We start from the raw sequence: 17,478 nt of genomic DNA, 5'->3' as shown, positions 1-17,478 counted from the left end.
ATTATTTAAAAACCAATTCACCCCCCTCTTGGTTTTGTCTGCACGCTCAAACATTCCGCTACGCGATACCAACAATTGGTATCAGAGCTTGCTTTGATAGTTATTCAAAATTTTCGAAAATGGTTGGACAAAATCAAACCTTTGCCGAGGGCGCATCTATCAACATACCTCCTCTATTTACTGGTGAAAATTATCCTTTCTGGAAAGTTAGGATGCAAATTTTTCTGGAATCTGTTGATAGGTGTATTTGGGATGCTGTTTTAAATGGTCCATTTGTTCCTGTTAATATTGTATATGATGTGCAGGAACCAAAGCCATTCTCGCAATGGACAGCAGATGAAAATAGAAGAGCCCAATATGATGTAAAAGCTAGAAATATAATTTCATCTGCCTTAACCCTAGATGAGTTTTACAGGATCTCAGTATGCACCAGTGCACAAGAAATGTGGGAAATATTGCGTGTAACCCATGAAGGAACAGACGATGTAAAAAGAGCACGCAAGAACTCCTTGATCCAAGAATACGAAATGTTTCGGATGCAGCAAGGAGAAACTATATACGATGTGCAGAAACGATTCACACATATCGTCAATCATCTCAAAGGTTTAGGTAAAACTTTTGACACTGATGAATTAAATATAAAAGTTCTTAAATCCTTGAACAGGACTTGGCAGCCAAAGTTGACAGCCATCACGGAGTCACAAAACCTTGCTACAATGACGATGGCAGCTCTGTTTGGAAAGTTGAGAGAACATGAGCTTGAATTGGGCAGATTAAATGATGAAGAAGATATTGGAAGAAAGAAGAACATAGCTTTTAAAACCGAAGTGGTTAAAGGCAAAAGACAAAAGGAAGAAGAAGATTCAGATGATGATGAAAATCTTAGTCTCATGATTAAGAAGTTTACAAAATTCATGAAGGACAAAGGTAAAAATCAATTCAAGAGCAACAAGAAGGATAATCAAGGATCATCCTCAAATTTCAAATGCTATGGATGTGGAGAATTTGGACACGTCAAAGCTGACTGCCCAAATTCAAAGAAAAGTGAAGAAAAGAAGGGTAGAAAATTCTTCAAAAAGAAAGCATATATAGCTTGGGAAGACAATGCCTCAAGTTCATCAAATTCTAGCGATTCTGAAATTCAAGAAGCAAATCTATGTCTGATGGCCAATCATGATGATTCTGATAGTGAGGTAAATTCTACTTGCCACGAAAATGATTAGGATGATTTGTATGACGCCTTTCAACAATTGCTTATTAAATCTAGTAAATTGGATACTGCTCATAAAAAATTAAAATCTGATTTTAAAGATTTGCAAAGTAAATTTGAAAAATCACTTGAAGAAGAAGAATTTTTGAAAAATAAAATTTCAAATTTAGAAAATAAAGAAACTGTTGAATGTGCTTCATGCAAAAGTTACATGTTTGATATATGTATTTTGGAAAAACATCTCGCAGATGCTTTAGAAAATAAAAATTGTGAAAAGTTTAAAATCAAGAAAAATCCAAATAAGACCAAGCATGCTCATAATCATAGTTTTAAAAATAAAACTAAAAGAACTCGTAGAGTTTGGGTAGAAAAAGGAACATATCATTCTATAAATACATATGCATGTACTACTACATGTTTTTATTGCATGAAAAAGGGTCATACTTCAAACAAATGCAATATCAAACATCTTGGTGTTCCTAATAAGAAATATATTTGGGTTCATGTTCATAAGTAGATATTTTTTTACTAACCCCAAGGACCCAAACAAGTTGTTGGGGACCTAAATGAATTGTTTCCTTATTTTGCAGATGACTTCAAAATCCAGAAGATCAATGTGGTATCTTGACAGTGGTTGTTCAAGACACATGACTGGATATAAAAAGAAGTTTAAGAACTTTAAAACGAAGGAACAAGGATTTGTCACTTATGGGGATAACAACAAAGAAAAAATACTTGGAACGAGTGATGTAGGTGGAGGAAATACTTTGGAGATTAAGGATGTACTGTATGTGGAATGACTAAAACACAATCTTCTCAGTATAAGCCAATTATGTGATAAAGGACTCAAAGTAATATTTGAGAGTGACTAATGCACTATTCATCAAAAGGACTCCAAAGAAGTAGCATTAAAAGGTATGAGACACAATAATATTTACTTAATTGATCTTGATACTGCATCATCTAGTGATATAACTTGTTTGGTTGTTAAAGAAGAAAATCCTTAGTTATGGCATAAACGAGCTGCTCATATTAACATGCAACAATTAAACAAACTAATTTCCAAAGAATTAGTAATTGGATTACCAAAAATAAAGTTTGAAAAAGATAAACTATGTGATGCATGTCAAAAAGGAAAACAAGTAAAATCTTCATTTCATTCAAAAAATATAATTTCTACATCAAAACCTTTAGAACTTTTGCATATGGATTTATTTGGCCCTTCAAGGACAAAAAGCTTTGGAGGAAATTATTATGCTCTTGTTATTGTTGATGATTACTCACGATATACATGGACTTTCTTTCTCACACTAAAAAGTGAGGCATTCAAAGCTTTTAAAAAATTTGCAAAAGCTGTTCAAAATGAAAAAGATTTGAAAATTAAAGTTTTAAGAAGCGACCATGGTGGAGAATTTCAAAATGAATTATTTGAAAAATTTTGTGAAGAAAATGGAATTATGCATAATTTTTCTGCACCTAGAACTCCTCAACAAAATGGAGTTGTAGAAATGAAAAATAGATCTTTAGAAGAATTAGCTCGCACCATGTTGAACGAATATGATGTGCCTAAATATTTTTGGGCTCATGCTGTGAGCACTGCTTGTTATGTATTAAATAGAATGCTCATTAGACCAATTTTAAAGGTTACCCCCTATGAATTGTTTAAAGGAAGAAAGCCTAATGTAGCACATTTAAAAATATTGGGATGCAAATGCTTTGTTCTGAATAACGGAAAAGAAAATTTGGGTAAATTTGATTCTAAAGCTGATGAAGCTATTTTCTTAGGTTATTCATTAACTAGTAAAGCCTATAGGATTTTTAATAGAAGAACCTTGAATATGGAAGAATCTGTGCATGTTGTTTTTGATGAAATTGTGGACCTTGAGGAGAACCCTCTTGAGTCAAATAAAACAAATGCAGGTGATGAAGAATATTTCAAAGAAGCCCTTGATGAGATGTATCTAAATGAGAATCCACTGACTGAACCTGAAGATCTTGCCAAAAGCTGGAAATCACCTAGAGGATTATCTCTAGAAAATGTCATTGGAGATATATCAAAGGGAGTTGTTACTAGAAATATGTCAAATTTCTGTATGACTGTTGCCTTTGTTTCACAGATAGAACCCAAAAGTGTAGACGAAGCTCTTCAAGATTATCAATGGTGCATAGCAATGCAAGAAGAGCTGAATCAATTTGAAAGGAATGAAGTTTGGGAACTCATTCCTAGGGATGATTCACACCAAGTAATAGGAACAAAATGGGTGTTCAGAAACAAGCTGGATGAGGATGGAAACATCACTAAAAACAAAGCCAGACTTGTAGCAAAGGGATACAGACAAGAAGAAGGTATAGACTATGATGAGACTTATGCTCCAGTTGCCAGGTTAGAAGCTATACGCTTACTTCTTGCCTATGCTTCTCTCATGAAATTCAAACTATATCAGATGGATGTCAAAAGTGCTTTTTTAAATGGATTTATAAAAGAAAATGTGTATGTTGAACAACCACCTGGCTTTGAAGACTATAAGTTTCCTAATCACATTTATAAATTAAAGAAAGCATTGTATGGATTAAAACAAGCACCTAGATCTTGGTATGAACGATTAAGTACATTTTTGTTAGAAAATGATTTTGAAAGAGGTAAAATTGATTTAACTCTGTTTATCAAAAGAGTAAATAAACATATTTTGCTAGTTCAGATTTATGTAGATGACATAATATTTGGGTCTACTGATAGTTCACTATGTAAAGGCTTTGCAAGCATAATGCAGGGAGAGTTTGAAATGTCAATGATGGGAGAGTTGACATTCTTTTTGGGTCTTCAAATTAAGGAAATGGAAAATGGAACTTTCATTTCTCAATCTAAGTACTGCAAAGAAGTACTTAAGAAATTTGGAATGGATACTGCTAAGGAAGCAAGTACTCCTATGGGAACCTCCTGCTACTTAGATAAAGATGAATCAGGAATAGAGGTAAATCAAACTATGTTTAGAGGCATGATAGGTTCTTTGTTGTATCTTACTGCTAGTAGGCCTGACATTATGCAATCTGTATGTGTGTGTGCTCGTTTTCAAGCCAATCCAAAAGAATCACATCTTACTACAGTAAAAAGAATTTTAAAATACTTAAAAGGTACTGCATGTTTTGGACTATGGTATCCTTCAGGAGCGTCTCCTAATTTGATAGGCTATTCAGATGCTGATTATGGTGGTTGTAAAATAGATAGAAAAAGTACCAGTGGTACTTGTCACCTCTTAGGTAGTTCATTAGTCTCTTGGCACTCAAAGAAACAAGCTTGTGTGGCTTTGTCAACTACAAAGGCTGAATACATAGCAACTGGAAATTGTTGTGCTCAAGTTCTTTGGATGAAACAACAACTAGAAGACTATAATATCTTTTTAAATCACATACCTCTGAAATGTGATAATACTAGTGCTATTAATTTAACCAAAAATCCCATAATGCACTCTAGGACAAAGCATATTGAAATAAGACATCATTTCCTAAGAGATCACATTAATAAAGGAAATTGTGAAATAGAATATGTAGATACAAAGCATCAATTAGCTGATATCTTTACAAAACCTTTAGCTAAAGATAGATTTTATGAACTAAGAAGAGACTTAGGCATATTAGAGATCTCTTAAAATGCTAAAAACTCACAATCCTTAAAAAATCTGAAAAATAGCGTAAATAATCGATTACAAGTGTCAATAATCGATTATCAGACTCTCTTCAAAAATCCCAAAACATACTGGAATAATCGATTATTTTGGGTAATAATCGATTATCCTTAAAATCTCTTCCTAAAAAAAATAAAATAAAAAAAAAATAAAAAAAAATAAAAAAATTCAAAAACATTTTGTAATAATCGATTATTCAGGGCCATAATCGATTATCCTTAATTCTGAGCCAAAAATCAAAACTCACTGGAATAATCGATTATCACTTAGGATAATCGATTATCAGCTCGTCAGACTTCATATTTTGCCCAGTTTATGAACCAATAATCGATTATCATCTTAGAATAATCGATTATTACACGTCGTTGGACCAACAAAATTCAAAAACTAGTCGTTGCAACGGCTAGATTTTCATCAAATCGCGTGTATATGGCTGTGGGAGTCTTCTCTCTATAAATATTAGCCATTTTTGTCACCAGAACACTCTTTTCTCTCCATCAACACTCAAGACCCTCTCCTTTTCTCATTCTCTCACAAAACTCTCAAAGGCTTCCCTCTCTTTTACCTAAACCATGGCTGAATCCTCTCGTAGAAAAATTCCTGCACGCAGAAGGACTGCATCTCGTGCCTCTCATCCCTTAACTGCACCAAGAACAGCCTCCATTGAAGGATGGATTTCGGATGAAGAAAGACGTTCTGAATTCATCACACTATGGAAAGACAAACCCCTCATCACTCCAAAATTCATCCAGTCTCAATGGTTTATAAATCTCCATTTCACCATTCAAAACTTTCTGGCTGAACAAGGTGTGAAATTCTTCACAGAGATGCAAGGCACTTACTATCCAGATTTGGTTCGAGCTTTTTATTTCAACTACAAATTCAGAGATGGAGTTGGGTTCACAAAAGTGAAAGGTATCGACATCATTTTAGATGATGATATTTGGGAAAATGTTGCACAATTTCCCATTCATGATGGCACATCTCCCATTCTCACGGCTGGCATAGAAGGGTTCAACAGAATTTTTGCATATAGATCCTTTATGCGACGCCCAGATCAAGAAATTGGTCGTCAATTACTAGCTGGACCTCTCAAAATCGATGAGCGTCTACTTCACTATCTCATTGTTTGGATTTTATGTCCACGTGGTACAAATCACGCACAATGCAGTGAAGCCGATTGCCTCAATATCCTCTTCCGTATTCCTTGCTCATCTCCCGTATTTGTGAGTATAAAGGGGTAAATGTCTCTGATGAACAGTCTCATAAGACAACTACCGCAAACAAAATTGCAGAAAACTCCTTGAAGCAGATGAAATTTATTCCTTTTGGGAATACCTACATTCACAAGGATGACATGCCTTCTTCGGACAATGAAGAAGAAGAAAATCCTCCCACTGCTCCTATTCCTCCTGTTGACACACATATTGGATCATCCAGTGGTGTTGGTGGCTCATCCTCTTCTTTAGAGGATCACATTTTAAATCTCAATCAGAGGCTTGAAGAATTCTTTCTTCTCTCCACTCACAGACATGAAGAAGTCACTGGCTTAATTAGAGGATTAGATTCTAGGATCTCTAACTTAGAACATAAATTTGATAAATATGAGGACGATGATGACATGAGTCAAGACTTTTAAAAGTCTACATCATAGTCTCATTGTTTGCAATTGTAATATGTTTTCCAGTTTTATTTTTAATATAAGTATATTTGGCTTGTTATTCTTTACCTATGCCAAATTGAGGGGGAGCTTCTTTATTGAAACCTTTTTCATATGATCAAAACAGGGGGAGAAAAAGATTAAACATTTAAACCAAACAGTGCTACTAACAAATCTCCTTGTAAGATATTTTGATTGCGGATACTTTAAACATATTGTTTTGATCATCATCAAAAAGGGGGAGATTGTTGGCAAAAGCAATACAAGTCTAAATGCTGAAGCAAGATTTCGATGATGATAAAAGAAGCCTGAAAGCCATCTGGAAGACAATATGAAGACTACATGTTATTATGTTTAAAGCTATCTTGTAAAATGTAATTAGATTAAGTTAGAAGCAGTATTGTACAAGAAAATTCTAGTATTTCTCGAAATATCAAAATGATAATCGATTATCACTTGGAATAATCGATTATCCTGAGCTGAACAAATTTTTTCAAGAAAGCACTGGAATAATCGATTATCACTAGTGATAATCGATTATCCTGGTCTCTTGGGCGCGACTGTTCAGCTTTTTGACCTAATTTCTGGAACCCCTATTTAAGGAACCTCAGAGTTACTTCTCAATTACCTTTTTGAGAAGCTAGAGTACTAGTGTTGTGACTGTAAGAGAGTTCTCTGAAGTGTTCTCAATTGAAGCTTTGAAAAACCTAGTGTGGGTAGAGCGATAACTTTTCCTGAGAGGTGTTCTAGGAGATTGAGTGCTGCTGGTGTTGCTAGGAAAGCTAAGGTCAAGGTTCTCTGTGTGATTCAGAGAAAGGTGTTCATCTCTTGTGTGATTCAAGAGAGGTATTTTCTTTCCTTACACTCTAAATATCTGATTGTAAATCTGTTACTTGTTAGTGATTTAGTTAATCTCGTTTTTAAGAGATTAACAACTAGACGTAGGGTCTTTTGATCCGAACCAGTATAAATACTTGTGTTCAATCTTCTTCTCTATTTCTTTATTTCATCTATTATTGTGTTATAAAGAAATTATTTATTGATCTAATTGATAAATTTTGGAAAAATTTTAAAGTATTAATTTTATTATTTAAAAACCAATTCACCCCCCTCTTGGTTTTGTCTACACGCTCAAACATTCCGCTGCGCGATACCAACAACGACAAGTGGTAGATGTGTGTTGATTACAGGGATCTTAATAAAGCATGTCCCAAAGATGCCTACCCCTTACCAAATATTGACCGACTTGTTGACGGCGCGGCCGGTAACAAGGTCCTTAGCTTTCTTGATGCATACTCCGGTTACAATCAAATCCCCATGGCCGCATCCGACATGAAAAAAACCGCTTTCATCATAGACGACGCCAATTACTTCTACAGGGTCATGCCATTTGGCCTTAAAAACGCTGAAGCGACCTACCAACGATTGATGGAGAAAGTCTTCAGTCATTCAATGGGCAAATCTGTTGAAGTATACGTTGATGACATGGTTGTCAAATCCCCAAGCCATCACCAGCATGCTCAGGACCTATCAGCAGTCTTCTCTGCATTATGACAGTACAACCTTCGCCTCAACCCCGACAAGTGCATATTCGGTGTCGATCGCGGTAAATTCCTTGGATTCATGCTAACCCAACGCGGTATAGAGGCCAACCCTGAAAAATGCAATGCGATCATTGAAATACGAAGCCCCACTAGCGTAAAAAAGGTACAACGCCTCACAGGCCGCCTCACAACCATTTCCCGCTTCCTTCCCAAACTAGTTGAACAAATCCAACCCATCATACAGCTGCTCAAAAAATCCGCCAAGTTCACGTGGAATGATGATTGTGAACAAATATTCCAAAAGCTTAAAACCACCCTCACCTCACCACTTATCCTTCATAAACCGGATACTCATCAACCCTTATTGGTCTATATAACCGCCACCGATCACACTGTCAGCGCCGTGCTGGTCCAAGATGTCGGTGGTAACCAACATCTTGTTTACTTCGTTAGCAGAACCATGCAAGACCCCGAAACTAGATACCAGGTGGTGGAAAAATTGGCCCTATCCCTGGTACATGCAGCCCGCCGCCTACGCCCATACTTCCAAAATCATAACATAATCATCAAAACCGACTACCCAATTTAGAAAATATTGCAGAAACCAGACCTTGCAGGGCGGATGTCATCTTGGGTCGTTGAGTTATCCGAATTCAATGATCTCCAACAAACTCCTGAAGCGGACCAATGGACACTTTATGTTAATGGTTCATCCAACCCAAAGGGAACAGGTGCTGGCATCATACTAGAAGGCCCCAACAACATCCTCATCAAAAAATCCCTACACTTCGCCTTCAAGACCTCTAACAACCAAGCCGAATACGAAGCCATCCTCGCCAACTTATCCCTGGCCCGCGAGGTTGGTATCAAGTCGTTAACATGCAAAATCGACTCCAGGCTCATTGTAGGCCATCTAAATGACGAGTTCGAAATCAAAGACTCTACCCTCCTACAATATTACCATATAGTTCGGAAAGTCGTCTAGTCCGCCTTCGAACAAGTCCGCATACAACACATTCCCAGATCCGAAAATGTCAGAGCCAACATATTATCCAAACTAGTCAGCACCAAGTTAAAAAGCCGACATCGATCCCTATTATAGCAAACACTGCCCGCCCCTTCCATCACAAGTACTTGCGATAACTTAACCCAAGACCAAGCCGACAATTGGACAACCCCTTACATCTAGTACCTCAAAACCGGTAACCCTCCACCTAACGCCGACAGAGTTTGGATAACTAAAGCCGCTAGGTATACGATGATAGGCGATAACCTTTACAAACGCAGATACGACCAGTCACTTCTCAAATGCGTCACGACAGAACAAGCTCAATACATAATTAAAGAATTACATGAGGGCGTATGTGGCTACCATTCCGGCGCGCGCACCATGACTACCCGAATCCTTCTCGCCGGTTCCTTATGGCCAACCATGGAGGCCAACTGCCCAGAAACAAGAACATCTTCATTCTATACTATCCCCATGGCCCATCGCAAAGTGGGGAATGGACATCCTCGACCCCTTCTCCCCCGGCAGAGGCCAAGTAAAATTCCTGATAGTAGCCGTCGACTACTTCACCAAGTGGATAGAAGCCAAACCGCTTGTCACCATTACAGCCCAACAAGTACAACAATTCGATTGTAAGGATATCATATGCCGATATGGCGTCCCACATACCATCATCATCGACAATGGCCAGCAGTTTATAGATAAAGAACTCGATAAGTTCTACACCGATCTGGGCATCAAACACGTAACCAGCTTTGTTGAACACCCACAGACCAACGGACAGGCCGAGGCGGCAAACAAGGTTATACTAGTGGAGCCACGCTAGCAGTTAAACAACACCAAAGGGCGATGGCCATAAGAACTAGTAGAAGTGTTGTGGGCCTACAAGTGTAACCCTTAATCAGCAACAAACGAGTCTCCATTTAGCCTAGTATACGGCGCAGACGCCATGATACCCGTTGAAATTGGTGAACCATCCCTGCGCCGAGAACTATATGACTCAGCCCAAAATCATCAAAACATGGCCACCTTGACCTCTTATCCGAGCTAAGAGAAAAAGCTCAAATACGCAACTTAGTTGCCAAACAAAGAGCCGCCAGGAAATATAACGCCAACCTATGCCCAAGATCGTTCACAAAAGGAGACTTAGTTTGGAGAATGGCCAGCAGTGCAAGAAAGAAGGATGGCAAGTTCTCCGCAAATTGGGACGGTCCATACCGAATACGTGAAGACGCTGGGGGAGGAGCATATCGACTAGAGAAGTTGTTTGGGGAAGAAATACCCAATACATGGAATGTATCCCATCTACAGTTTTACTTTAGTTAAGGACATGTTTTACACCAAACACTTCTAACCTTGGGTGTACTCTTTTCCCTCACCTGATCTTTTTTCCCTAAGGAGGGTTTTGGACGGGGAGGTTTTAACGAGGCACCCCAGATTTTATGAATAAACAAAGATTTCCCAACTTCACGACTATTCTTCACTTCACTTCTCGCATTGATTTAACTTCCCCACCCTTACCACAAGTAAGTGGCCTGGGTCGAACACCCTTAATTTTATATTAATTCGTTTAAGTTCCCCACCCTTACCACAAGTAGGCGGCATGGGTCGAACGCCCTTAACTTGATGTTAATTCGTTTAGGTTCCCCACCCTTACCATAAGTAAGCGGCTTAGGTCGAACACCCTTAACTTGATGTTAATTCGTTTAAGTTCCCCACGCTTACCACAAGTAAGCGGCTTGGGTTGAACACCCTTAATTTTATGTTAATTTGTTTAAATTCCCCACCCTTACCATTAGTAAGCGGTTTGGGTTGAACACCCTTAATTTTATGTTAATTCGTTTAAATTCCCCACCCTTACCACAAGTAAGCGGCCTTGGTCGAACAACCTTAACTTGATGTTAATTCGTTTAAGTTCCCCACCCTTACCACAAGTAGGGGGCCTGGGTCAAACACCCTTAACTTGATGGTAATTCGTTTAAGTTCCCTACCCTTACCACAAGTAAGCGGCCTAGGTCGAACACCCTTAATTTTATGTTGATATCGCTGTCGTTAGGCGATCAAATTATCACTACTTAACTTTAGCAACTTCAGTATTGCCAAACTAGTAGTGAACAAACTAGTTAGGGTTAAGATCACCCGGAGTCGTCTCACAACGAATACGAAATTGATTTCAAATATTTGAATAATATAAAAATACAATTAAAACTAGTAACCATGAAAATATGGGGTTTTGATAAGCAAAGAATAAATGACACGCAAATAAAATATTGTAAAAACAGTAATAGTAAATAGGTCAATTCCTATGCTCTTTCAAAATAGGATTCATCATTGGTTTTCTAAAGATTATTGTTATTGATTCCTTGTTTAAGATTTCAAATTAATCAATGTAACTTCTTAATTAATTTGTTGACGTCCTCACTTTTAACCAAAGTAACTTCTCAATTAAAAGTAAGAACTTTGTCGATTAGTCCTAGTAAATTTAACCAAAGTAAATTCTCAATTAAACATTACTATTCCTAATCATGTCTATTCTTTTAGACCTTATATCTAGTAAAAAGTTAATTAATCAAAGTAACTTCTTGATTAATTCTAATCTAAGTTTCTACCTCTAATCAAAGTAACTTCTCAATTATTAGCAAAAACTCATGCAATCATATGAAAGTTTCTAAAAATTAATCAAAGTAACTTCTTAATTAAAATTCAAAAACCCGTAGACTCATATGATTGTTATGTTCTTTACATTTAACACTATGCTAACTTGTATAATGTAAAAATCATTGCTTTAACTAGATTAAGAACTAAAAGATATAGATAAAAAATAAATCCCAACAAGAATCAAAAGAACAAATAAATTAATTCATCTAACCTCATAATCCAATTCAGAAATTACAGTGGAATCAACCCTAAAAGCTTAGCCCTCCATGGCTTGGATGGAATACATGATAATATGATGAAGGAAGGAAAAATAAAAGAAAAGGAAGAATGAGATATGTGGTGGGTGATGGTATCTCTAAAACCAGAGAGTTGCTAAGTGTGTAAGTTCCCCCCCTTCTGCTCCCTTAAGTCTCTTTATATAGGCTTCAACTGGACTTTGGGCTTTATCTGTCGGTTGCTAAAATCTTTTACTTTTATTTAATTAATTAGCAACTTAATTTCTGTCCAATTTCCAATTCTGCCCCTCTTATTTAACTATTTTTACAGTGTTGACCAGAGTTGACTGCTGGCTTTGACCAGTTGACCAGTGTTGACCAGTTGACCAGTTTGACTGTCCAATAGTAGCCTGACACATGGCACAGAGAGTCTCTTTCCAGAATTAGGGTTTGCTGCCCCTATCCTTGTTGCTGTCGCAGGTGCAAGGTGCAATGACGGCTGCTCCGTTTCTCCAGCAGGGATGAAGCTGCGTCAATGGTGGACGACGCAGTGATGGTTGCTACGCGGAACCTCGATGAGTTGCATATCTGTGGTGAATGCGTGATGGTCGTGCTCCATGGATGCGGGATAGTGTAGATCCAATGGTTACGTTGCTGCTTCGCGTTTCTTCTTCGATGATGTAGGTTCGTTATGGTGCGAGGTTCACTTACTAAGGTTGTTCGAAGGTGGTGCTGCTGCGAACATGGTTGTAGGTGCGGTACAAAAATGGAGGTTCTCGTGTGAAGCTGCTACCTTGGTTTCCTTGCGAAGAAGATGACTCGCAATGGTGGCTGGAAGATTTGTGGAGGCGCTGCAGTTGCGGACGGAGATGGTGGCTCACGGTGGCACGAGGTCCGTGAATGGTGCAGATGCGATGTGGTGCAGTGGTGGCTGGCGAGGTTTAGATGTTTCAAGGTTGACGAGATGATGGAGGTTGCAGGTGCGGTGGAGATGGAGAAGCATGGTGATGATGGTGCGCGGTGCTTCACGGTGGTCAAAAAGGGCGGAGGCTGCCGTGGAGGGTCATGGTGGCAGCTAGGGTTTGAGGAAAATTAGGGTTTCTGTTTTAGAGATGAGGATGATGACGTGGCAGCCTTCCATTGGACAGCTTGTTAGTGCAAGGATTGTTGCCACGTGGCTTGTTCTGGTTGGCCAATTTTAAAAGTTGAGGATTGCCACACGACAGCTTATGAGTGAATGAAGTTTAAGTGGTAGGAGGGGGGCAACTTAGTAAAACTGGGGTGCATAACAGGTTTTTGTGGTCCACTTGCAGCAGGAGTGTGCAAATAAAATATGGGGGTGCATTTAGCTCCTGATTTATTCTTTTCCAGAATTTCATGATTTTGGACTCATTTTGTAACTTTGAATATTTCAAATCCACACTATTAATGACCAAAAATAAATTCCAGCTGCATTAACAAATGTTAGAATATCCAATAATATTTTATGCAACTAAAATCAATTTTTACGCCATTTTTACCTAACTTAAATCCCCAAATTTAAATATTAAATGAGGGCAAAAATTTGAACTCATCACACACCCACACTTACCCTTTTGCACTCCTGGGCAAAATTTGAACAATTTCAAAACTTTTTTTCCGAGGTTTTTTTTTTATTTCATATTTTCACTGGATTAAAGGAATGAATACAAATGGAAACAGATCAATCTTCTAGAAATCATGTTGTCATGCACAGATCAAATATGAAAGAGAAACACTCAAGTTAAATGTATATTTTCTCAACCAAAATTCGCTTAAGTATTTTGGCTTGTGTTTTCACTCAAAATACCCATGCAAGTAAACACTTTGAATGCTTAGCAAGACTCTAATATTCACAGCTTTCAGAAAACATGCATTCAAACATCATGAGGACTTTTCACAGGTTATAATAGGGCCAAGGCAAAGGTAGGAAATATTTTTAGGATTTTAGTGTTTTTGAAAAAGTAAGGTAGAAAGAATTATGGAACATAGTTTCAAAAACAATCCTTACTTTTTTTTCTTTGTTTTTTTTTTCTTTTATCCTTTGTTTCTCTTTTTTTTCAAACAACAATCATTTTTCATTTCAACACTCTATCATCAACAATTATTTTCCTTTTGCCATTTTTAAAACTTTGTGGGGGAAATACTCACCCCCACACTTTATTCCTCAACCAATCTCAACATAATCCACTAGCTCTGATGAAGGATTATCTTGTTTCTTTTTAAGATTATTGAATATGGTGTGAGTTGATTAAGAAAGCTAAGTGAAATCCCCACTGGACATTAAGATAGCAAGCTATCTAGATGTGAAGGTTCCTTTCACAAAGCTCAAGAGAAGAAGATGATGAATTGATTCAAAATGAAAAGGAAATGGAAAGCACATAAATCATAGAAAACCAAGAACAATTAAAGGACGAAGAAAACATAAAATGGAAAGGAAAGAAATGGTAAAAATGTGAGAAGCACACCACTACAAGGCTAGGCTAGAAGCCATGGCAACCTTGAAGATGAGTGGATGTGTGCCACCACTTGCTAAGCAAGATAAGGCTTAAAAGTATTCACTCCCAAGGGAGGAAACTCTCACAAATGGTTGAGACACAAGAGTGTTTTTACTTCAAAATGTTCAACCCTTTTACATGTCTAGGAGGACCCCTTATATAGAAGATTTTAGGGGCCTCTAAGCAAATAAAAGATACCTAAGGATGTCTCTACAAAAACCTAACTCTAGCTTCTAGAAACTAGGTCAAATAAGGTTACAAAAAATGAGACAAAAGAGCTAACTATGGTGTGTGCAAGACTAATTTCGTTCTAGCACAAAAGGAGACAAAGAATGTGTCTCATATGTCTCCAAAAAATGGCCAAAGTGTGCTAAAAACAAAGGAGACCAAAGTTACATAGGTACACTTGTTTCATGCCTTTTACTTTATGTTTTATGCCTTTGCTTTACTCTCTCCTCCACATCATTTATGCTCCCCAATCACCATGCACCACCTAGCACTGCTTTCTTACTCCTAATTAACCTACAAAGCAAATAAACATAGATTAGCATGCTGGCTTAAGTCAAGTCAACTATAGTCAACAAGTCAAACCTAGTCAAAGGTCAACAAGTCAACTAAAGTTGATTCAACTAAGTCAACTTTGGGAATCAAAAATAACAAAAACAAATGAAAGGGATGAAGGATTAGTGAACTTCCTTTCTAAACATGCTTAGTCTTCTTAAGCATGTGCCTCCATCCTTGGTTGGGGTCAATCCTTCATCAAGCTCCTTCTTTCTCCTTAAGGTAAGGAAAAACATGGTCTTTTTCTTTTTAATGTTTAACAATATGCTCAAAACAAGAAAAAGAGGTTTAAGCTCAAGGGGCTACCAATGGATCAATGTCATGGTTAGCTTATTTGGCCAAGTAGCTAAAAATAAGAAATGCCTCAGTCATATCAAATCATGCATGTTCACCTAAGATGCAAAACAAAAGAATCAAGCTAAACATTTGAGTATAAACAAGACATGAGCAAGTCACACAAGAAAAATAAGAATGACACATGGTAGTCCACCCTTTACAATAAAGCTCAAAACTCTTTCAAAAAAGATTTATTCTAGAAACTCTCAAATCAACTCAATTAGTAAATCACATAAACAATCCACTCATAGCACATGACTCTTATTTTCCTAGAATTATGACCGTTCCAATTAGTGAATCAAATCCCAAAATCCAATGTCAATATGTTTTATTGAAAGTAGAATTTTTTTTAAAGAAAACAAAAAAAATTAAAATTAAAATTAAAATAAAATAAAAATAAATAAAAATAAAAAATAAATAAAAATAAATAAAAATAAAAAATAAACAAAACAAAACAAATAGAAAACAAAATCAGAGAAAAAAAATAATTTTTTTCTCCCCACACCCCAACACTTTATCCATGCATTGTCCTCAATGTATTCAATATGTATAAAATGCAAAGAAAAAGTATGAAGGGTACTTACCTCCTTAAGGTTGAAGGTATGAGGGAGAAGTCAAGTTCATCCCATCCATCGTCTTATTCACCATATCTTGATTTTCATTAAATATCCTAAGACGATGTCCATTAACTTTGAAAGCACTTTTTGAAATTTCTTCCTTGATCTCCACTGCTCCATAAGGAAATATTTCTGTAATAATAAATGGCCCTTGCCATTTGGAGCGTAACTTACCACTCATGTGACCTAACCTGGACTTATATAGTAACACCTTTTGGCCTACCTTAAAGTCCTTCCTAGCAAGCTTTTGGTCATGGAATTGCTTGGTCTTTTCTTTGTAGAACTTTGAGTTTTCATAGGCCGCAAGCCTAATCTCCTCTAGTTCTTGCAACTGAAGTTTCCACTCTTTCCTTGCTTCTTCCAAATCCATGTTGCAGGCTTTCACGGCCCAATAGGCCTGATGTTCAATCTCCACAGGTAGATGACAAGCCTTTCCAAAAACCACCCTAAAAGGTGACATACCTATAGGTGCTTTGTAGGCTGTCCTGTGTGGCCAAAGTGCATCATCCAATCTTATGGCCCAATCCGTTCGACTAGGCTTCACTACTTTCTCTAGTATCTTTTTAATCTCCCTGTTAGAGATCTCTGCTTGCCCATTAGTTTGGGGGTGATATGGTGTAGCAACGCGATGTGTCACCCCATACTTCTTCAACATGTTCTGAAGCAGTTTATTACAAAAATGAGTCCCCTGGTCACTGATGATGGCTCATGGTATCCCAAACCTACAGAAAATATTAGACCTAACAAAACTCATAACAACTCGAGCATCATTAGTCCTTGTAGTTATGGCTTCCACCCATTTGGAGACATAGTCTACAGCAAGTAGAATATAAGAAAATCCAGAAGAAGGAGGAAAAGGACCCATAAAATCAATACCCCAAATATCAAATACCTCACAAAAAATCAAGGGTTGTTGAAGCATCTCGTCCCTCCTTGTAATAGATGTAGCTGCTCTTTGACATTGCTCACAATTTTCATACACCCTTCGTGCATCTTTAAAGATAGTAGGCCAATATAATCCACAATCTAACACTTTCCTACTTGTTCTTTTTGTGCCATAATGTCCACCACAAGGGGACGAATGGCAGAACTCAAGCACATAAGGTATCTCAATATCTGGAACACACCTCCTTATGACTTGGTCATTACCAATGCGCCATAAGATTGGATCTTCCCATATATAGTACTTTGCCTCACTTTTCAGCTTGGTTCTTTCAGACTTGGAGAATGAGGGAGGAATAGTAGAAACAACCAAATAGTTAACAATGTCAGCAAACCAAGGTTCAGGAAACATACCTTTCATAGCAGTCAATGTTAGGAGGACTTCATGAGGAAAGTCATCTTGAATAGGAATGTTATCTTCCCCCTTCTCAATTCTGCTAAGATGGTCACCTACTAAGTTATGTGCCCCACTTCTATCTTGAATTTCAATGTCAAACTCTTGGAGCAGTAGCATCCATCTAATCAAC

General features: G+C 37.3%; 2 protein-coding genes across 2 annotated transcripts; both read left to right on the top strand.

The window, feature by feature from the left end:
- The first annotated feature begins 443 nt into the window (after positions 1 to 443).
- On the top strand, positions 444 to 1,223 carry LOC146885566 (uncharacterized). Its single transcript, XM_085674992.1, has one exon. It carries the CDS (start codon positions 444 to 446, stop codon positions 1,221 to 1,223), a length of 780 nt encoding a protein of 259 aa, XP_085531118.1.
- An 8,379-nt stretch (positions 1,224 to 9,602) lies between these two features.
- Positions 9,603 to 9,932, top strand: LOC146885565 (uncharacterized). The gene has a single exon (XM_085674991.1). It carries the CDS (start codon positions 9,603 to 9,605, stop codon positions 9,930 to 9,932), a length of 330 nt encoding a protein of 109 aa, XP_085531117.1.
- The last annotated feature ends 7,546 nt before the right edge of the window (positions 9,933 to 17,478 follow it).

This window comes from Vigna unguiculata, chromosome 6 (genome assembly GCF_037176805.1).
Source record: "Vigna unguiculata cultivar grain cowpea cultivar isolate G323 ecotype 2 chromosome 6, ASM3717680v1, whole genome shotgun sequence".
Taxonomy (NCBI): domain Eukaryota; kingdom Viridiplantae; phylum Streptophyta; class Magnoliopsida; order Fabales; family Fabaceae; genus Vigna; species Vigna unguiculata.
This window is presented reverse-complemented; position numbering and strand designations above follow the sequence as displayed.

Coding starts and splice junctions, on each gene's coding strand:
- LOC146885565 (XM_085674991.1), top strand. CDS start 9,603: ATGGACATCCTCGACCCCTTCTCCCCCGGCAGAGGCCAAGTAAAATTC.
- LOC146885566 (XM_085674992.1), top strand. CDS start 444: ATGTGGGAAATATTGCGTGTAACCCATGAAGGAACAGACGATGTAAAA.